The sequence below is a fragment of the Terrapene carolina genome, unplaced genomic scaffold, assembly GCF_002925995.2.
Source record: "Terrapene carolina triunguis isolate 2854851 unplaced genomic scaffold, T_m_triunguis-2.0 Scaffold231, whole genome shotgun sequence".
In the NCBI taxonomy this organism is placed as follows: domain Eukaryota; kingdom Metazoa; phylum Chordata; order Testudines; family Emydidae; genus Terrapene; species Terrapene triunguis.
In genome coordinates this window covers 17,671,453-17,692,368 of record NW_020664582.1, presented here as the reverse complement: position 1 = coordinate 17,692,368, position 20,916 = coordinate 17,671,453, and the positions used below count along the sequence as shown (strand labels likewise).

General features: G+C 65.9%; 1 protein-coding gene across 2 annotated transcripts in view; it reads left to right on the top strand.

Annotated features, from left to right (window-relative positions):
- ABR (ABR activator of RhoGEF and GTPase) overlaps positions 1 to 20,916 on the top strand; it is a 51,633-nt gene that overhangs the window by 9,648 nt on the left and 21,069 nt on the right. For both annotated transcript variants that reach the window (XM_026656634.1, XM_024218502.1), the window contains exons 2-15: positions 139 to 243; positions 1,743 to 1,928; positions 3,884 to 3,991; positions 5,685 to 5,745; positions 8,722 to 8,774; positions 9,236 to 9,376; positions 10,178 to 10,299; positions 10,617 to 10,782; positions 11,104 to 11,226; positions 11,651 to 11,726; positions 11,976 to 12,080; positions 13,174 to 13,248; positions 13,548 to 13,645; positions 13,994 to 14,125. In XM_026656634.1, coding sequence (XP_026512419.1) covers positions 139 to 243; positions 1,743 to 1,928; positions 3,884 to 3,991; positions 5,685 to 5,745; positions 8,722 to 8,774; positions 9,236 to 9,376; positions 10,178 to 10,299; positions 10,617 to 10,782; positions 11,104 to 11,226; positions 11,651 to 11,726; positions 11,976 to 12,080; positions 13,174 to 13,248; positions 13,548 to 13,645; positions 13,994 to 14,125 — 1,551 coding nt within the window. The remainder of the gene's footprint in view (positions 1 to 138; positions 244 to 1,742; positions 1,929 to 3,883; positions 3,992 to 5,684; positions 5,746 to 8,721; positions 8,775 to 9,235; positions 9,377 to 10,177; positions 10,300 to 10,616; positions 10,783 to 11,103; positions 11,227 to 11,650; positions 11,727 to 11,975; positions 12,081 to 13,173; positions 13,249 to 13,547; positions 13,646 to 13,993; positions 14,126 to 20,916) is intronic.

Genomic DNA, 20,916 nt, shown 5'->3' with positions numbered 1-20,916 from the left:
TCCGCTGGCACCAGGCTCTGGCAGGCACCTCCCTGGCCATGCCAGCCTCCCTCCCTCTGGAGAGCCCCTCCCCTGGGAGCGGATCCTGGGGGTTCCCCTTGCAGCGCCTAGACCCTGACGTTCCTTGTTGTCATGCAGGGCGAGCGGGATGCCGGGAAAGGGCTGGAGATGCGGAAGTTGGTGCTCTCGGGCTTCCTGGCCAGTGAGGAGATCTACATCAACCAGCTGGAGGCGCTGCTGCTGGTGAGTACGGCCCAGCGGGCACCCAGCCCCTCTGCCAGGGCTAGTCCCCGGCACTGAGCCCTGTGCTTCCTGGCACGAGGCCATGCCCTCCCGGGGTCTCTCCCCGTCCCCCTCAAGCAGTGCTGGGCTCCCCTCTCCCCGGCCGCAGCAGGTTCTGCAGGCGGGAATCCCTAGGGGAAGCGGGCATTAGGCTGGCTGGAGACCGGCCCCCAGCTCCCTTCAGAACAGGGAGCATCCCGGCTGGGGGATGCGTCTCTAACGTTAGCCCCACTCGCAATGGGAGCCAGCCCAGGCAGCCTGTCCCGCCCCTCGTGGGCAGCAGGGTGGGCGGCTGGGGGTGCCGCTGCCTGGGGGTTGGGGAACCAGAGTCCCAGCAGCAGCACAAGGTGGAGAAGGAAGAGTCCCTCCGAGGCTGGGGTGGGTGCGGGTCTCTGTCCCCTCCTGGCTGCTGGGGTCAGAGCTGCTAATGCAAACGCGTCCTGCCCGCCCCCGTGCCAGGGACCGGGATGCCTGGCCTGACCAAGCATGTAACTCCTGCATCTGGGGGATGGGGGCTGACCCATAGGTGCCCGTTCCCCACCGCCCCCTGCAGGGCGAGGGCTGATGTACGCTGGGGCACGTCTTCGTGGGCAGCCAGACGTCTCTCCACGTCGCACCCTGTGCCAGGCCTGGCCGTCCCTTTCCTGGGCCCTCCTGCACCTCCTGGTGGCACTGCCCTTGCACCCGGTCCTTCCCCTGTGAGCCCGCCGCCCTCGTGTTGCGCAATGCACAGGGCTGGCAGGGTCCCGCCTTCCCCTTCCTGGTGGAATAGGGAAGTCTGTGCGGACACGCAAACCGAAACTGCCGTCTGCAGCCCCTGCACGGCACGGCACGGCGCAGGCAGCGCCCCAGCGCCGGGGCGGGGGACTCGAGCCCCCTTCTCCTGCTCCCAGCCGTGTCCACACCAGCCTTGGCTAGAAAGGGGCTCTGCAGATCTGTGAGAGGAGGGGTGGCTGGATCCTGACCCACCAGCCCCTGGTAGCCCAGCCCTGGACTCCCCCCACCGAATCTGCCGGTGCCCCTCACTCCCGACCTGCAGCCCCCCTTGCTGTTCCAGCCCGAGGAGTTTCCTGCTCTGAGATTGCCCATTGCGTGGCTGTTCCCCCATCCCAGGGAACATGGGGCTTGACCCTGGCAAACTCCTCACCCAGCTTGACCCAAACTGGCAGGCAAGTGCCAGAACTGAACATTGACCCCTTGTTTCCCACAGGGGGCGGCCTCCCAGCATGCAACACCCCGGCTGGAGCAGGCTGTGCTGCATGCTGGGACCTGTAGTTCCCAGGGGCTGCCCCCCATCCCGCCATGAGAAGGGCGGCTCTCAGCTGTCCCACGTCATGCCAGTCAGGGGGCCCTTGAGCTCCTGTCTGTGGCTTTGCTCCAGCCCCCTTGGCAGGCACCGAGCCTGGCCTGTCTCTCTGGCAGGTTCCTGCTCTAACGCTGGCTTCCCCTGCTCGCCGCAGCCCATGAAGCCGCTGAAGGCCACGGCCACCACCTCCCAGCCTGTCCTCACCATCCAGCAGATCGAGACCATCTTCTACAAGATCCAGGACATCTACGAGATCCACAAGGAGTTCTACGACAGCCTCTGCCCCAAGGTGCAGCAGTGGGACAGCAAGGTCACCCTGGGGCACCTCTTCCAGAAGCTGGTAAGCTCGGCTCCCCTGCAGGTGGCTGGGCAGGGCTGGGATCTGGGGCGTGGGCAGGGCTTGTCTTCTAGCTCCTCGCCCATAGAGACGCTGCCCGGAGAAGGGAGGGATTGAGCTGAGTCCAGGGTGTTCTTCCCAGGTGCGAGCCTAGGCAGAGCTCTGTGTGGGGCAGCCCTGGGGTGGGCTGGCTGGGGGTGGCCCAGGGGGCTGCAGGCCCCACGCAGTGTGCAGTCTCCCCTCCTGCTCACTGTTCCCTGGTGCCGGGGAGCCGAGTGGGGCTGTGGGCTCTGGCTGGGCCGTCCCAGCGCACTTTGGAAGAACAGGGAGCAGGCTTTGGGAGTCTCTGGAGCAGGAGCAGGTGGCTGCAAACCCCTCTGGGTGGGGGTCTGGGCCCCGCTGAGCCAGGTGGCTGTTGCGACAGCTCACCCCAGGTTGGGCCATGCGCAGGCTGCAGTCGCTGCTCTGATCCCAAGCGGGCTCGCACCCTGGGTATGCTCGGCCAGCAGCCCCTCCGAGCGATGGCTTGGGGCACTCTCCCTCTGGTCTGTCTCCTTCCAGCACCCCGGTGATGGGCAAAGCCCCCTGAGCTTGGAGATGAGCAGGGCTGGATTATGGCAATCCAGGCTCCTTGTGGCTCCACCCCTCGTTTGGCACCGCATAGAGCCCATGCCCAGAGAACAACAGGTCTCCTTGGTTCCCGGGTGGGGCGGGGGGCGCGGAGTGGGCACTGGACCCTCTCCTGTCACACGGAGCCTCAGTCAGGAGCTGGTGGGGGTCCCAGGCCAGTGGAGTTTGGAGTTACCAGCATTGCTGTGTCGGTTACACTGGCAGCGGGGGAGTACTTCCCTCTTCAGAGCTGGTGGTGCAGGCTCTCGGCAGACTCAGGCAGGTGTCGCTGTGTCAGTTACACGGGGCTCACAGGTCCCATCTTACTTCCTGACTGCAAAGGGCTAGGAACTGATTTCTCTGCTTGCTGAGAGGCCTGGCTTCCGGAGCTGGGGCCTGGGAAGCTGTGCCTTAATCTGCTCTGACTGGCTGCTGCTAGGTAGCTGGCACGGCTGTGTGGTGGGAGGGCTGCCGGGCCCTGGCACAGAGGCTCCTGGGAAGCAGCCGTAGCTCAGGGGCTGATTGCTCCAGGTTCTCCTGTTTGCTCTGTAGGTTCACGCAGCAGCGAGCGCCTGTTCTCAGGCTGGCAGGTGCGCCAGGGGTTGGTTTGTTAGTGGCTGTGCTGAGAAAGCTCCCTTCTACCTGGGCCCTCTTGTCCCCGTCCCGTGGGGAGCCCCCTGTACCAGCTGCTGTGGGGAGGGGCTGGGGGCCGTGCTTGGCAGCCGGTGGCATGTCTGTGGGCAGTGGGGATGACGCTCACCCTGCTGCTGCCCGAGTCCATCTGCTGTGCTCCAGACCAGGCCTAAGGCCTGCCCCGCTGTCTTCCCCAGGCCTCCAACTCTGCCCCTGGCTGGCTCCTGGCCCCTGGCAATCGGCTCTCGCCTAGCACTGCCTGGGCACCTCCCAGGTCCCTGTGCCCACAGCAGGGGCTGGTGGGCATGAGTGTCTCCTGCAGGCTCCTCTGGGGGCCCCGGGAGTCAGTGATCTCCCCAAGCAGCCAGGCTGGGGAGAGGAGCAGCCTAGGGAGGGGTAGCCGGGCACACATGGAGCCTGCTGCTTCTGCCCACCCCAGCGGCCAGGCCGCACCTGGGGTCCTGTTACAGCGCCCGGCTGGGCGCCCCTTCTCCCCGCCCAGGGCAGCGTGCTGGGTGTCGGGGCCAGGAGGAGCTCGCCCGCCCCAGCTGGGCAGGCATGTGAGAGGGGCCAGCCGAGCGTCCTGCCCGTTAACCAGCGCTGCCTGCTCAGGTTGCTATGGAAACTGCTGAAGACAAAGTTCAAAGGAGACGGCCCCATCCCAGGCGCGTCCTGCCAGGTCTTGTGGGTAATTCCCCTCCTCCGCTCGCCCCCAGGCCAGCCAGCTCGGCGTGTATAAAGCCTTCGTGGATAACTACAAGGTCGCGCTGGAGACGGCGGAGAAATGCAGCCAGAGCAACAACCAGTTCCAGAAGATCTCGGAGGTGAGCGGGGCGGGGCTCCCCGGCCCCTGGGGGGGTTGCTGGCAGCCTCTGGTGCAGCGCCTGGCCACGCTTGCTGGGTGGCGGCGTGGTGCAGGGCTCGCGCGGCACCGAACGGCTCCCAGGGGCAGGACCCAGCCTGCTCTCCCCACTGTGCTGGCTGGCGTGGGAGTGCGGCTCTGGCTGCTGATCCCGCTCTCTGTGGTCCGGTGTGAGCAGAGCAAGGGGCAAGGATGGAGCATGTCCCCTGCAGGTAGGGTGACCACGTGTCCCAACTTTATAGGGACAGTCCTGAAATTTGGGGCTTTGTCTCATATGGGCGCCCATTCCCCCCCCCCCCCCCCCCAATCCCTCAACCCCGTCCCGATTTTTCACACTTGCTGTTTGGTCACCCTACCTGCAGGCTCTGGGCAGAGAGCTCTGCGGGGGTCAGGTTGGAGTCCCTCCCCTGCCCGCTGGGTTGGGGAGCTCACTGGCCCACGCGTGCAGAGAACTGACTGGCTCAGTGGCATGAGGCACCCACTGCCATAGCAACAGCTTGCGGGCACTCGGGCAGGTGTCCCTAGAGAGCAGCTCCCTGGGCCAATGCCAGGCCGCACACGGCAACGTCTGGGCCCGCTGGGCATTCTCGGGGCATAGCAACGGGCCTGAGCTGCTCCCAGCCTGAGCTTTGGGGTTGGGGGCTCCCTCCTGCAGCCCCTCGGAGCTCTGAATGGGGGACGAGCTCTCCCTTGTCTGGGCCGGCTCTGCACTGTGCTGGGGCCATCCTTGGAGGAGCTGGGCTGGCTCCAATGTCTGTTCCCAGCGCAGGTGCACTCCGGCTGGGGGTGGAGTGGTGGGAGCCTGTGGGCAACGGCCTTTCCCATTGCCGGGCTTCACTGAGACGTAGCTCGGACCCACTTGGTTCTGGCAGACCCGGCCCCCTGCCTGCCAAGCCTGGCGCAGTCGTGTGAGCGACCTGCCCACTCCCCCGCAGCACTTGCCAGCGGATGTGGTGCCCCTTCCGTGTCTCATGCGAATGGCAGACCCTGGCGGTGTCCCGACCTGCCGAGTCCTGGCTCCCTGTGCTCCCGGAGGCTGGGCAGGGCGCAGGGCTGTTCCTTGCTGTGTCCGGGCCGTAGGGCTCAGGTCTTGGCTGATAGAGCCAGGCCCTCCAGCTCCTGGCTAGGAGGTGTGATTTCCAGTGTCGCTCCCAGTGTGGAACTGGATTTGAACCCTGAACTCCTCCTGCACGGGGCAGGACTGGGCCGCTGCAGGGCATTCTGGGGGAGTCTTTCATTATTTCCTCTGGCACTCGCTGTCTCACCCTGGGGTGCATCGTGCGTGTACTTGGGGTGCAGCGGGACCCCCATGCAGGGTGGGGAGCAGCCCTGCTCCCGCTGTTCCCCCTCTGCCTTGGCCTTCCCTGGAGCTACAGCGGCGCTGGGGGCCCGGCTGACCTGGGCCAGCGCTGGCTACCACTTGGGGGATCTGGCTCTGTTGTAGCATCCAGCAGCGCGGGGCCGGAGCAGGAGCTGCCCTGGGGGCACCTCTGGCCTGCATGTGCCTGAGCCCGAGGTGGTTGGCAGGGGGTTCTGTTGTGCCCCAGAGCAGAGGCAGCTGGACCAGGCACCTACCCAGAACCCCGGCCCTGCAAGTCCCCATCCTCCCAGGCTGCTGCTCCAAGCCTCCTAACGAGCCTCTCTCCCGTGGGCAGGAGCTGAAAGTGAAGGGCCCCAAGGACTCCAAGGAGAACCACACCTCGGTCACCATGGAAGGTACGTGCATGCGTTGTGGGGAGGGGGCTCTCCGTCTTTGTCTGCGGCCCTGAACGCATGCATTATTGATCCGCTCCCGCGTGCGAGCGGAAAGCCCTTTGTGTGCCCGTGCGCGGCGCCGGTGCTCCCCTCGTTAGGATGCTAGCGTCGTCTGGCAGCCCCCCGCCCCCTCCCCTCCCCCTGCTTCGCTGAGGTGCTGATGCCGGGCTGCAGCCGGGCTGAGCTGCCGAGGGGAGGCAGGGAGCCGGTCACAATGGCCGTGCGGAGCCGGGGCTGCCATGGAGATCCTCCTCATCGTCCGGCTCTGCTGTAACTGCACCTATGGTGAGTCGGGGCGTGGGGCAGAGCCGCTGGGGGCGCCGTGACTCCGAGGGGGAATTTGGCCTGGCTTCCGCAGGGTCCCGCCCACCTTGGACAGACAGGCAGCCCGGTCGGGGGTGTTCTCGGCGCGTGTCGCCCCTGGGAGCAGTGCTGCCGGGCCTGGGGATCTGTGCTGGGGGGTTTCTCCCTCTGGTGCCGTGCTCTGCTGCCTGAAGTTGGTAGTTTCTTTGTTCTGGGCGGTGAAGGGCCGCGTTGATTGTGCTCCACCAGGGCACGTGCAGCCTTGTTCCCGGGAGCGGCAGCAGCGAGGGGAGGATGGGGTGCACCTGGGGGTGTCGGGGAGAAGCCAGAACCCCTCGGTCAGGCTTGTGAAATCATCACTGAGCCCAAGGGGCTGGCGAGGTGGAGGGCAGAGGGAAGGAGTTGGGGAGGGTCCCATGGCGCCCTGGCACAGCGGGGTGGGTCTGTGCCAGGCTGGGCAGGTCCCATTGTCTTGGCTTGGGCTGTCCCAGCCAGCATGTGCTCATGAAACGCTCAGTGAACGTCTGACCTTCGCGTGGGGCTAGTGCCGAGCGGGGCTGGCAGTGGGGGCTCTGAGTCCGGGGGGGGCGTGGTACCTGTCCCACTCCCCAGTGCCTGCTCCTGGTTGGGATCTGGCTCCTGCCTGGCCTGGTGCTCTTTTCTTTAGGTGGTGGACACAGTACACACCCCTCCCTGATCACCTCCAATGGAGGGGCTGCCTCACCGTGACAACAGGCGGGTCCATTGTTGCTGCTGAGCTGCGGGAGGCTGGGAGGGGAGCGGCTGGGCCAGCGGGGGCTTTAATGTGCCAGCCCTGGGCTCGGCATGTTGCGAGTCCAGGGGAGACGAGCCGCTCGCCCCCAGCTCTTGGCCCCCATTTCCCCCAGCCAGTGGGTGCCGTGGGGGGGGAGGGGGCGCCTCGCTGGCTGTGTGCATTACATCTTCCCCACACCCCACCGTGCTTGGGCTTCCTGCTGTTGGAGAGGTGGGGGCACAGCTGCCTGGGAGGGCCAGCACCTCATTACACCTCCCTCTGCAGAGGTCACGCTCACCTGGCGTGGAGTCCTTGTCCCAGGGGCTGGGAGCAGCCCGAGCTCCCCAGCCCTGCTGGCTGGTCAGGTGTCCACGTCCTAGTGCCTCAGGAAAGGGGAGCAGGTTTCCTTCTCCTCGGGCAGCTCCGAGCGTGTTCTCCACGTGCTCTGGGCCGGGGGAAGTGGGTTGTGGGGAAGGGAGAATGCAGTTGCATCTGCTCAGGGTATAAATAGACTGGGGAGTCATGCAAGTCACCTGCCGGGCTGTGCTGGGAAGGGGCCGGGAGGGGTTTGTGGGAGTTGCGTGCGCACATCTCTTCTAAGAGTGAAATGCACAAGGGCTTGGAGCCCTCCAGGGCCCTCACACGGTGTGGGGAGGATCAGGCTCTTGAGAGGCTCTCCAGTGAACGCTGAGCCCCAAGGGGGTGTGCAGGTTGCAGGGGCAGGTCCCCGCCTCCCCCTTAGGGGTTGGGTCGTAACTCAGGGGCAGCAGCTGCCTGCACCGTCCCATTCTGTCCGGAAACGGCTGAGGTCCCAGTGCAACCAGCCACGTCCTGGCTCGTGGGAGCAGTGCACAGAGCTCTCCTGTTCCCACGAGCCAGCACGCCACTGGTAACAGCGGGAACTCTGCCAGGTCGGTCAGTTCCCCGCCTGGTTCCGGTGGGTCTCAGGGAGGGAACCGGAGTGGCTGGTGCGGGAGCTCTGGGGCCAGTGCGGTAACTGGGTGAAAGGACCTGGAACTCCCGGAGGTGGTGTGGATTTGGGGCCATAGAGTGCCCGGGGCAGCACGTCCCTGGGTGGTTTCTCAGCTCCAGGGAGAACACGACTGTTGTGAAAAAGGCCCAGGTTCCCCTGGCTGAGTTTGGCAGCCAGACCAGTCCAAGGCTTGTTCTGTGCTCGGGACGTGGATGGCACGGCTCCATGGGTTTGGGGGCGGCGGGGCTGAGCTGGGACAAGGTCTGCATGTGGAGAGCGAAGCGGGCTGAAAAAGGGGAACCTGACGCGGCTGTGCCACTGGCCGAGGGGGAGAAGCGAGAACGGGAAGCAGGCTGGGCTCTCACAGCGCCTAGCCCTGGTGGTGGCGTTCCCTGGTAATACAGGCGAAGCCAGCGCGGGTACCCTCCCAGTCCCTTGCTGCAGCCCCTGGCACGGGGTGGAGTGACACAGCAGGGGCTGCGGGGTCAGCACTGAGGTGCGCTGGCAGATCAGCGTGCGGAAAGCTCACGGCCCTGGGCTGAGCTGTGTCTGATTCGAGCTTCCCACAGATCCCAGGCCCCGCACCACGTTCCCAGCCGGTGGCACCGGGAATTCCGGCCTGCCAGGGAATCAAAACTGTGTGGGGCACAGAGTGCCGCCTGGCCCCTGGGGCCCACGCGGAGACTGAACCCATCTGTGGGTGTGCTGCAGACACGCGTGGCCGTCTGCGCGTCTGAGCAAGGCACCGGGGTGGGCTGTGACTGGCTGGGCTGGGGGCTCGGCAGAGCTTGGAGCTGCTGATGGTTGGAGACCCCGTGTGTGGATGGGGAGGAGCTGTCCAGCGAGGGGCTGGGGTGGGGCTGAGCCAGGGGCAGCACCTTTCTGATGCTGGCACCTCTCCCCACAGCGCTGCTGTACAAGCCCATCGACCGTGTTACACGGAGCACCCTGGTACTGCATGTGAGTATGGCTCCGGCTCGCCCCTGCCACTTCCTGCCAGCCCCACCCACCAGGGTCCTGGCGTGGGGCCATGCCCTGGCAGCGGCAGGGGAACACACTCCAAGGCCCCCCTTGGCATCGCCCCAGCTCTCAGGTGGGCTCCTGTGCCAGGCTGTGCTCGTGTCCTGCTTCCTCCGCTGCCCCCATCCTTCCCTCCGTCCCTGCTGGGGGCACTGCCCGAGATGGGGGGGGGGGTGGTCCTTGCACCCTGAGGGTTAGTCCTGCGGGGGAGGGAGCAGGAAGCTGTGGCGGATTAACCCCTTGTGGCCTTGCTCCAAGCTCCTAATGCGGCCCTGCTTGCTGCTGGGTCTCTAGGCAGTGAGCTCTGGCTAGGGGCCCAGTGTGGCCCTAGCCACTAACCTGCCGCGGGGGGGCTCACTGGCTCTGCCTTGGCTTGCTCACCGTCACCCCCTCCGTTCCAGGACCTTCTCAAACACACGCCGGCCGACCACCCCGACTACCCGCTGCTGCAGGATGCCCTCCGCATCTCCCAGAACTTCCTGTCCAGCATCAATGAGGACATCGACCCGCGGAGGACGGCAGTCACCACTCCGAAGGGGGAGGTGAGGCAGGGCTGCCGGGGGAAGCTGCCCCCACTCCCAGCTGGAACAGAGGCCGGGTGGGGGAGACGGGCGTGGCCCATGGAGGAGTGGGGAGATGTGCTTCCCCCCTATGTGGAGGGGCAGCTGCACCATGGTATGCCGGGCTGTGAGCAGGGGCCCGATCCCCGAGCAGGGCCGCCCTCTGGGGCTGGGGCTTGAGGGACCAAGCAGTGCCAGCTGGCATCTCCAATTACTGGGGGAGGGGAGGCTGGGAGTGTTTTGCTAAACCCCCCCCCCCCGGTGTGGTACAGGAACCCCTCTGGGACCCATTAAGGTGGTGACGTGGCTGGGGTGGAGGGGTTTCACCAGCTAATGGTATGATCCGTTAGCCCCCCCACCTAGCCATGCCCATTGGGGCCCTCAGTGTCTGGAGAGGGGGGAGCCTTCCCCACTGCAGCAATGGGGCTGGTTCCTGGCTTCAGCCTGCCCTTGCTGGATCTGGGCTGCCCTGCATCCCTGCCCTGCTGGGGAAACCTTGGGCTCTCAGCTGGCTCTTGGGAAGAGACCCTCCAGCTGCAGCCCATATCCGGGGTCCGGTGCTGCTCTTCTCTCTGGCCTGAGCCCAGCCAGCCCCCCAGGGCCCCTCCTTGGGGCTCCGTCTCTCTCCAGGCCAGCCGGGTTTTGTCTCAGACACACTAGACATGAGCGGTTGAAGCCAGGGCTGCTTCCTCCGTAGAGCTCGGAGGCCTGGCTGCCCCTGTGTGCCGTGTGGGCTGAGGGCCCCGGCCCGCCCCACTCACGGCTGGCCCGGCTCTCTCCTAGACGCGGCAGCTGGTGAAGGATGGCTTCCTGGTGGAGCTGTCTGAGGGCTCGCGGAAGCTGCGCCATGTCTTCCTCTTCACCGACGTCCTCCTCTGCGCCAAACTGAAGAAGACGGCGGTGGGGTAAGGCGGGTGCCGCCCTGGGCGGGGGGAGACTGCTGAGGAGGGGGCAGCACCCTCCGAGTGCCGGGGTGGCCCATGCTGTGCTGCCTGGAGCAGAGGCTGCGGGGCTGGGCCGAGGGGCTAGTCTGCGCCTGGACATGGGGCGGGTCCTTCCCCCTGCGGGGAGGGGCATGGAGGTGGGAAATCTCTGGCGCTGGGTAGACCTGCCCTCAAGGGGCAGAGCCGTGCGAGCTGCAGGGAGCGGCTGGGTGGCCTGGGGCTCCGGGCACAGCAAGGTGTGCTGGGGTCGTGGGCTCAACCCGGGCCTGTCGCTGCAGGAAGCACCAGCAGTATGACTGCAAGTGGTACGTGCCGCTGGCCGACCTGGTGTTCCCTGCCCCCGAGGAGTCGGAGCCCTGCCCGCAGGTGCACACCATCCCGGACCACGAGCTGGAGGACATGAAGATGAAGATCTCAGCCATCAAGAGCGAGGTGCAGAAGGAGGTGAGCCGGGGGACTGGGCTCGCTGGTGTGCGGTGCTGGGGGGCTGCGCCTGTGCCCAGGGAGGGAGCTCTTGTACCTACTTCTGCTCGGGGGGGGGGGGGGCTCCCCCCTGCTGAAGGGACATGGCCAGTTCCCTAAGCTGAGAGCCAGTACCCTGTGCCCGGGGCAGGGCATGGGCCTGCTGTGCCCCATTGGCACCTCCCTGTCTCCTCCCCTGGCTGGCACTGGGGGAGGCAGAGGGACTCCTGTGTGGATTGTGGGTCCCGCTCGCTGCCTGGGGCGGCTCCGGCTGGCTCCCACCTTCTTGCTTTCCCCCCGCAGAAAGCTGGCAAGGGGCAGAGCCGAGCCATCGAGCGCCTCAAGAAGAAGATGTTTGAAAACGAGTTCTGGCTGCTCCTGAACTCCCCCACCATCCCCTTCCGCATCCACAACCGCAACGGGAAGGTAGGGGCCTGCCGGCCGCCCGGCTCACAGAGTCGCTGGTGGGGCTTGGGGAGGGTGGAGAGCTGGCCTGGCCAGGACTGTGCTCCCTCGTCCGGCCGCTGTGGGATGTGCCGCTCGTGCCTGGTCCCTCTGCCCTGCAGACTGCCATCCTCGCAGGCACTTCCCTCCCTCGGTGGGAGTGGGGTGTCCGTGCGGGGCCAGGGCTCTGCCCTTGGGCGCTGAGCGGGGCGATGCACGCTGACCACACCGGGCAGCGTCTCTTGCGCTCCCCTCCGGCTGGCCAAGCTGCTCTGTGCAGGCTGGGATCTCTCCCCGCCATGGCCTGTCTGGGGATGCCCGGTACCTCCTGTGGCACCGGGGGCCTCGGCTTGCTCAGTCGGTCCCAGTCCAGGCAGCTGCCCTGATGCCGTCCTGTCCCTTTCAGAGCTACCTGTTCCTGCTCTCCTCGGACTACGAGCGGTCGGAGTGGAGGGAGGCCATCCAGAAGCTGCAGAAGAAGGGTGAGGCCCTGCGGGAGGAGCCTGTCTCTGAGGGCTCCCTGGGGGCGTCCTTGGGGCTCGGGCTCGCTGCTGCGAAGCCATTCCTGCCAGGGGTCCAGGCATGCCGCCTCCCTGTAGCAGTGTGGGGCCCCACCGTGCCCGTGGCCTTTCCGGGCTGCCCCTTGGGAGGTCCCGTGGCGCATGCAGCCAGCGGCAGCACATGTGAACCCCTGGCCGCAGCCGCTCACCACCCCCTCTGTGCTCCCACAGACCTCCAGGCCTTCGTGCTGAGCTCGGTGGAGCTGCAGGTGCTCACGGGGTCCTGCTTCAAACTGCGCACCGTCCACAACATCCCCGTCACCAGCAACAAGGACGGTGAGTGGCTCAGGCCAGCACGCTGCAGGGCTGGCTCTGCTCCCCCGCGGAGCGTGCCAGAGCGCACGCCGTAAATCCCCTAGGGGCAGGCGCGTGGGGCCAGCTCACGCTCCTGCCTGCTGGCGTCAGCTCAGCTCCGAGCCAAGATCCCCCAGGTAGGGGGATAAGTGCCCAGCCATGCACTGGGGGGCAGGACTCCTGGGTTCTGTGGCAGGTCCTGCTGGGCCTCGGGGTAACAGTCCCTGCCCCCTGGGCGAGGCTGGGCGGCTCAGGGTCTTTAGAGCACCCAGGGCTCTGATGCCAGGGTTGTTCGCTCCCGCTCGGTGCGGCTGAGGCTCAGATGGTTGTGGAGTGTGTGTGCCACTAGGTGGCGCTGTGAGAGCCAACCAGCTGGCCTGGCTTGGGACAGCCTTGCTGGGCAAGAGCCCCCATGGCACCACGTGCCCATCCGGCAGGGAGGGGTGCTAACCTGGGGGCTCAGGCAGCTGGGCGGGCACGGTGACCCCCTCCCTTGCACACCGGCTCGGAGAGCCCTGACACCCCACCTGGAATCCCCTCTCATGGCCACAGGGGTCCCTGCTGCGCAGTGTGAGTATCTGATCTCCTACCCCCCGCGAGAGCACGAGGCGAAGCTGGTCTCTGCTGTCCGTGGCAGAGATCCGGGCACAGGGCAGCTGTCCCGTCTGCAGGTCTCTCGCTGGGTAGGTTTGACTGGTGATGCTGGGAAGCCAGTTCCAGAGGTGCCCAGTGACTGAACCCTGGGCATCCCGGCTGGGACAGGTGCGGTGGGCTGCCCTCCGGGGGGACGCCGCTCGCTGCCGGGATGGGAGTAGCTGGCATTGCATTACCCTGGCAGCGAACGTGCCCTGTACACACCCCTCACTCCTGACCTGCAACCCCCTGCTGGGCCGCGGGGCTAGGGAGGTGAGTGAAGGCTGAGATGCTGCCCTGGTTTGTGAGCCCGGCACCTCAGCTCGACTGCAGAGGTGAAAGGCTGGGGCTGGGGCTCCCGGTGCCCGCGGCAATGGGCCCAGACTATGGGCCTGCCAGGGCTGTGAGCCCTAACGTACCCTTGTGCTTCTCTCTGCCGCAGATGACGAATCCCCGGGACTCTACGGCTTCCTGCATGTGATCGTCCACTCTGCCAAGGGATTCAAACAGTCTGCCAGTGAGTGCCAGCTCTGTGCTGCTGGGGCTTGGCTGTGAGCGGGGCCTAGCCCCAGCCCTGGGGCCCGGCTGTGCCCACCCAGGGGTGCAGAGCCCCGCTGGAGAGGGGAGAGACCCCTCCTGCTGGGGGGTGGGTTGCCTGCCCTCCCTGCATTCATGATGGCCTCTGTCCTAACGGATGGGCACCCCGAGGCTATCGGGCCCTGGCTGGGGAAGGACTGTGGGCTGGGGACTCTGCCAAGGGCCCGTATGAGCCGGGCATGAATCCCTAGAGCCCCCTGACTCGTCTCCTCTCCCCAGACCTCTACTGCACGCTGGAAGTGGACTCCTTCGGGTACTTTGTCAGCAAAGCAAAGACCAGGGTTTTCCGGGACACGACAGAGCCCCAGTGGAACGAGGTGAGTTCGCTGCTAGGGGACTGAGGGGATCATGCTAGAGCCAGGGAACAGACAGCACCCCCGTTCCAGCTCTAGGCTGCCACCCCCTGCTCCGCTGGTACCCCTCAATCCGACCTGTAGCCCTGCCCCTGCTAGTCGAGTCCCGGGCTTTCCTCTCCTCCCCCAGGCCATTGCTCCCCGACGCGCGGCCCCCGGGTCTCTCTTGAACCCAGGGCCCGGCCGGTGCAGCATGAGGCTGAAGCGCCGTGCGCTCAGAGCCCAGGCGCTAGTGCCCGCCCCTGCTGGATGTGGCTCAGGGTTGCTCTCTGCCCCTGGCATGGGCTCAGCTGCGTCCCTCTGGCTCCCCAGGAGTTCGAGATCGAGCTGGAGGGCTCACAGTCACTGCGCATCCTGTGCTACGAGAAGTGCTACGACAAGACCAAGCTCAACAAGGACAACAATGAGATTGTGGATAAGATCATGGGCAAGGGGCAGGTCCAGGTAAGGCTGCGGGGGGCTTCGGGGGGGCTGGAGAGTCTGTGTCTCCCTGGCCTGGGGCCAGCCTGCCCGTGTCAGAGCAGCTCTCAGGGCTGTAATGAGCCTGATGCTTTTCTCTGAGCGGCAGCCGCGTGAGCCTGGCCTCCCCTTGCCTGTCTGGGAATGGCCCAGCCGAGGGCCCGTGGCGCAGCCGGCTCAGTGCTGCCAGGCCTCTCCCGCGGGCGCTGTGTCGCTGGCAGAGCCCAGCAGATGGGGAACATCCAGCGGGTGGGTTTGTTTTTCTGTCTGGCGCGCCGCGGTTCTGTCGGATTCCGGCTCCGAAGCTGGCTGCCTGGCCGGCTGCGCTCGGGCGGTGGATGCCTGGGCTCAGGCTGAATGGAAGGTGTTCTGGGTGCCCGCCCTGAAGAGCCTGAGCCCTGTGGGGTTGAGGGGCGAAGCGGGACCAGGCTGGCACAGAGATCTGGCCTGGCCAGGCCAGGCGGCTGTGGCGGGTCGGGGCTCTCCTTGTACTGGCGGGCTCTGTGGCAGCCTGGGCCCAGACCTGTTCTTGGCAAGCAAGTGTGCTGGGCTGTGAGGGCGGAAGGGGCCGGGAGTAGGAGAGGCCAGGCCGGCGGGGAAGCCAGGTTAGGTGGCTGGAGGGTGCTGGGTGACTCCCCGGGCTCGAATTGTTTCCTTCCTGTCTGACCCGGCTGTAACGATGCTCCTGGCAGGAGCTGGCTGTGCCACCCGTGGGTGCAGAGGAATGGGGGGCTGGCAGCTCCCCATGTGAGAGGGGATGCTCCCCATGGCGTCTGTTTGCTTCACGGAGTGTGTCCCCTGCCCCGTCACCTCTGTGTGCCCCGGGGTGGATGCCAGCTCAGCGCACAGAGCTGAGAGCACCAGGGTGACTGGGCACTGGAGGGGGATGGCTGGTGGTTTCCAGGAGCTCCCTCCCCAGTCTGCCCTCTCCCACCCCCCTGCAGCACGGCCCTGCTCCCTGGTGGGGCTGGTGTTGCTGCTGGCAGGTGAAGGGTCCAGCGGCGATGCCAAGGCCCAGCTCTTGGCCAGGCCTTTGTCCGCAGACCTCGCCAGGGGAGGGCGGAGACTTGCTGCCTTTCTGCTGGGACCAGGGCTGAGCCTGCACAGGTGGTCATGGTCCCACCCAGGGCCCCCCCTGTGTAATCCGTGCAGAGCTCAGCCCTTCCCGGCTCTGCTGCTGCCTTCAGTCACCAGTGCTGCTGTTATAGCAACCGGGGTTGCCAGGGCAACTGTCTCCTCTTGGTTGGGTAAGGAGGATGGGGGGCTTTGTTGCATCCCCAGCACATGTCCCTGGCTAGCACATGGGGGTGTCAGGAGCTGCAGGAAAGGGGGAGTGGCCAGTGTGCCCCCAGCTCTTCTGGGGTGCAGCTGAGGGTGCTGGCTTCAGTCCTGATGTAGGCTGTGTCCCGGTTACCATGGAGACTGTCTCCAGCTGTGATGCCAAGTGCTGGGCCCCCTGGCAAGGGGCCGGAGGCGCATTCAGGGAGGGGACCTTGGCTGTGGGATCAGTGACCCCGCTGGCTGGCTGGAGCCGCGCCCTGGTTCCCTTCGGGTTGTGCCACAGCACCCCTCTGCTCTTGTAAGCACTGGGAGGTGGCGAGGGGGCTGGGTCCTAGGTCAGCAGTGGCCGGGACTGTAGTACCAGCGTGGAAAGCTCTGTCAGACCAACCCCTGCCAGGCAGCCCGCCCCACGTTAATCCCTCCAGTGCCGCTGCCCTGGTATCTGGGCACAGCCCATGGAGAAGCAACAGCACCAGTGAAGTTGTTGGAGGATGGCACTCCCCCACGCAGGGTAACGGCTCTGCGGGGGAGGGGGGCGTCGTGGGTTTTGTGTTAAGGACTCGTATTAATCTGGGCTGGGTTAGGGGCTTGTGGGGGCTCGTGCCGAGCCGCTGGACGGTCCAACACGGCTTCCCTAGATGGAGTGGTGCCCACGGGCCGCCCCCCTGCAGGGTCAGTGGCTCACGGCCCTGCAGGCGTTTGTCGAGTCCTGTCGGGTGTCGCAGTGACAGGGTGTTGGTGGAGCTGTGCCCAACTGTCGGGCTCCACCAGGCCTCTGATCCTTGCTCCTTCCACAGGGTGGGGCTGAGTGGAGCCCAGGAGCTGGCAGGGAGGGGAGGTAACTTCCAGTCCCATCCCCGCCCCCAAAGCCCAGGTTAAAACCAACCCCCAGTTCCAGGCACTCCAGGGGAGGGGCTGAGCGGCCCTGTGGCCAGCCCCCGGCGTGGGCGGGTTTGCTCAGGCAGGCCTGTGCCCTTAGTGGGGACCCTGCAAACCTGCTGCAGTAAATCAACCGCAGGACGGGGACGGGGACGGGGGGCGCATGGCACAAGCAGCTCCTCTCCATGCGGCGTTGGCAGAGGGTGGGGCGAGGAGCCGCAGCGGGTGTGCTCGGCTTGTCAGGAGCCAGCCAGCTGCCCCGGGGGCGTGCCGCTGTGCAAGTGCCAGGAGGCCGGCTCCCAGTTCCTGGGCAGAGCCCGAAACACGAGTCCAGCGCGGTAGCTTACCCCGACCTGCTCTTTCCAGCCTATGGATCACTGCAGCATTGGGATTCCCCAGCGCTTTCCTAGGGCTGGTCCCTGTGCCCCCCGGTGATGAGCTGCTGAGCGTTCAGCTGCCCTCACGCTGGACCCGCTGTCCCCGAACTGCAGAGCAGTGTCTCCCCAGGGGAGGGGCAGGGCCAGCATCCCCTGCTGTGGGGCCTCGGCTTGGCCCTGGAGGGGCAGAAGGGGAGTTGAGTCTCCTGGCCGCTCTGCTGAGCCTGGTACTTGCAGTGGGTGTGTGGTCATGGCCTGAGACCCGTCAAACTCACTTCACGTGGCACCAGAGGAGCAGTGAGCTGGGGCTGGCTGCCCTGAGCCAGCCGCTCAGGACCTGGTAGGGCATTAATTCGAAAGCCTGGGGTTGGCTCCCAGCGCCGTTTCCCCCACCCCATGCCTGGCCAGCTCCTCCCTGCTGCTCTGCAGGGTCTGTGTGCTTAGCCGCAGTCTGCCTGCTCCCTGGGAAAGTGGCTGTACTGGCCAGCCCCTGGGGAGCTGGGGGAGGGGGCAGTGCTGCCGGGAAGGGGGGAGCGGAGCCAAAACCCAGGCGAGGGGCCGAGTTCAGAGCCCTGCTCCACTGTGCAGTGTTAGACTCCAGCTCTGAACTGGAGCAGCGGCAGGTGAGGGGCTGTCGGCGTCGCCCTGGGAATATGCGGGGGGGTCAGCAGGAGGGACCGGGGTCCCGGTGCCTGGAGAACCGCAGGGCCGGGCAATCGGAAATAGCCTTGTGTGACTCATGGTTGTTGACGCAGCCCCTGAGCCCGGAGTCAGGGGCACATGGGAGCCAGTGCGGGGACGGGCGCAGCAGCAGTCCAGCCCGCGCTGGAGGCAGAACGCTGCGCTGTGTGAACCTTGGGGGCGGAGGCTGGAGGAGGCCCCTGGGCCCAGAGAGTTGAGAGAAGGCCCCAAGAGCCGAGCAGCCCCTGAGGGAAGGCGGGTGGCCTGTCGGAAGCTGGAACAGCATCTGTGATGGTGGGAGCGAGGCTCTAACCGATAACGGCTTTCAACCCACATGCTCCAGGGCGTAGGCTGGCCTCCAGCTGGGCTCAGGAAGGAATTGCTCTCCCAGGACTGGCTATATGCTCTGTGCGTAGAGGGGGTGGGGCAGTCCCGACCCACCATGGGACTCCAGCCTAGACGCTCGCCCCGTGCGGCAGCTGCTGTGAGCTGGGTTGCAGTCCCTTTCCCAGCTGTACCTGGTCCCAGGGGTCCCCAGCCCCTCTGAGCCCGCAGAGTGAGAGCTCCCATGAGCTGCTTGGCCAGGGTGCTCATGGGGTTGGGATGGCTGCCCGCCCTCAGAGCCGTCCCCTCCCCGTTGTTGAGGGGATGATCCGCACCCCCATTGTGCCCCCCTCCATCCGCCTGGCCAGCCTTTCGCTTCAGCCTGGCTGCAGTTAAACCGAACCTGCTGTGGGGTTTGGTCACTTGGCTCCAGCCTGGTGGGGCTGAGCCTGTGGGATGTCTCCGTCCCCCTCCTGCCCCCCAAGCATTCGGGGAGTGTCAGAGGAAGGCTTGGGGGGGGGGGGTGCGAGGCGGCTGTCTGGGCCCCGCTCTCCCCAGGGGATAGTTCCACCCCAGAGCTAGGCGCTGCAGCTGCTGAGCCAGGCTCTCACCTGACTCCGTTGGAGCCTTTTCCCCCTAAGCCAGCTGGAGGGGAATGACTGACGTTGGGAGCCTGCTGAGCAGGGGAGAGGCAGGTCCGGGGGACACACATTCAGCCCAGGGGGGCTGCCCAGTGCCTTCCAATGCGCCCCCAGCAGTCCGCGTGCTGCAGGGCGCTCCGGGCAGCTCCCAGGTTTGCCAGGCAGATGGAGGCCCTGACCTGACCCTGGGGCTGGCTGGCTCTCTGGAGACCCTGGAGAGGGAGGGCTTACTTCCCACGGGCTCCCTGGGGCTCCCATCATGGCTATTAATGGAGGCCCAGCAATAGCCTTTGCTGACCTCTGAGTGCAGAGCTTCCCGGCCTGGAACGCTGCCTGCCGGCCCTGCCATCCTGGCTTCCTCCGAGAGCCCGGCCTGCGGCCCCAGTGCCAGGCAGCTCACGTGTAGCAGGAGGCCCTGGGCTGGGCCGTGCTCACATGCCTTCGGCACATCCGGTGCGGGGTGAGCTCGGCTTGCTGCCTGGGGATGCCAGGGGGACCGGGGTATGCCCCCCTCTCACCGGCTGCTGCGAATAACCTCGCTGTGTGCCAGGCTTGTGGGGGGAACTCCTGGGCGAGAGGGACCCTTGGGAGAGGGCCGAGGAGGAGCCCGGAGCGGAGCCGTGTGGGCTCAGAAGGGTGCCTGTCTCTCCCAGCGCCTGGTGGCCTGGCCAGCCAGGTTGCGCAGCGTTGTGCTGCTCTCTGGAGGTGATTGGCGGGGCCCTGTGAGAGCAGTTTGTCCTTGCTGCGTCCCCTGGGACCTTGGCTCATGCCCTGAGATCAGCATGGAAGGGGGCTGGTGCCAGTGAGGGAGCAGGACAGGAGTGTGGGGAGTGGCTGTAGGTGGCTGCGCTGACGGCGCCCATGCTGGCCGGCTGATCGGGGCCAGAGCCCTGGGAAAGCAGGGACAGTGCTAGCCGAGCCTGGGCGAGCGCAGGACCCAGCTCTGGTGTACCTGGCTGGCAGGCGGTCAGCTGTGGCAGATGGTCAAGGGCTGCCCCTTCATCCTGGGGGCTTTGAGCCACCCCCCGCAGACAGCTTCTCTGGCCTGCGGCATCTCTGTGACACCCCAGCCTGGGATATGCATACGTCTTTCCCAGTGCACCTTGCTCACCCCAGTCCTGAACTTCCCCTCCCCTGCTCCTAGCTTCCCGCTCTTTTCCCGGCTGGCCCCAGACACCGCGCGGGCCTCTCCTCTGCTTGTGTCTGCCCCGGCCAGGCCGGAGGCGCCATGCTGGGTGTGACCCAGCAGAGGTTGTGCCGAGCTCCTCGGGGCCTGGTTCTCGCTGCCTCCTCTCCCCAGGTGTTTATAGTTTAGCCGACCTGGCCTCTGCAGAGCAAACTCTGAGACGGGAAGTCTGCAATGGGAAGCAGATGTCAGCTCTGGGGACTGCGCCCTCCCCCTCCCGCTGCCCCTGCTTGTGCAGTTGGGTTCATAAATCAGGCCGGGAAATCGTTCGATATGCAAATATAGCATTAGGGCCTCCTGTCCCTGGGGATGCGCCAGGCCCGGCAGGCAAAATCCATCAGGAATTGATTTCTTCTGGCCGAGACAAACCAACCCCCCTCCCCCCGCCCCGTAAAAATCCAGGGGGAGGGCAGGTTGGTAAACCCCTCCCCCACGTGTCTCGAATGGCCAGACTGGGTCAGAGCAAGGGTCCAACTAGCCCAGTGTCCCATCTTCCAGCTGCGGCCGGGGTCAGGTGCGTCCGAGGGAATGACCAGGGCAGCTATCGAGTGATCCAGCCCGTCGCCCAGTCCCGGGTTCTGACAGTCAGAGGCCAGGGATGCCCAGAGTGTGGGGTTGTGTCCCTGCTCGGCCTGGCTAATGGCCGTTGATGGACCATCCTCCATGAACCTGGCTCATTCTTTTTGGAACCCAGCTGTGCGCTTGGCCTTCACAGCATCCCCTGGCAAGGAGTTCCACAGTTAACTGCTTTCTAGGGAGAGGCACGTCCTTAGGTTTGTGTGAAACCTGCAGCCTGGTATGTGAAGGGGGAAATGACAGTTTCTCCCCCACACCAGCTGTGGTTTTCTAGCCCTCGTGCACAGCTCTGGGTTGGTTTTAGCATATCCATCCTAACCTCTCCTGCCAAGCTGAACAGTCCCCGTCCTGTTACGCTCTCCTCGTGTGGACGTCGTTCCCTACCCCAGAACGTTTCTGCTGCTTTCCTCTGTGTTTTCGCCAGTTCTATGACACCGTTGTTTGAGCTGGGGCGACCAGAGCTGCAGGCGGGATTCAAGGTGTGGGCATCCCGTGGATTTATAGGGGGGTGTTCTGACACTTCCTACAAGTCTGTTCGCTCCCAGGCCCCATGTTCACCCTGTTGGCGGGGAGACAAGCTGGTGCTGAGCAGTTCCTCTCCGCAAAGCTTCCTTCAGCGTCCTCCGTGGACCAGCCTGGGGCTTAGCTGGGCCGTGCTGGGCTGGCGGCCCGGCCAGCTCAGGGAGTCTCGTCCAGCCAGCCGGGGGCGCCCCTTTCATAAGAGGAGAAGGGTTGAGCACAGGACCCTTGGAGGGGGCATTGCCCTGCCCACTGCTGTTTCTGGGCAGGCTCAAGCCGGGCAAGCAGAGTTCTCTCCTCCCCCGCATCCCT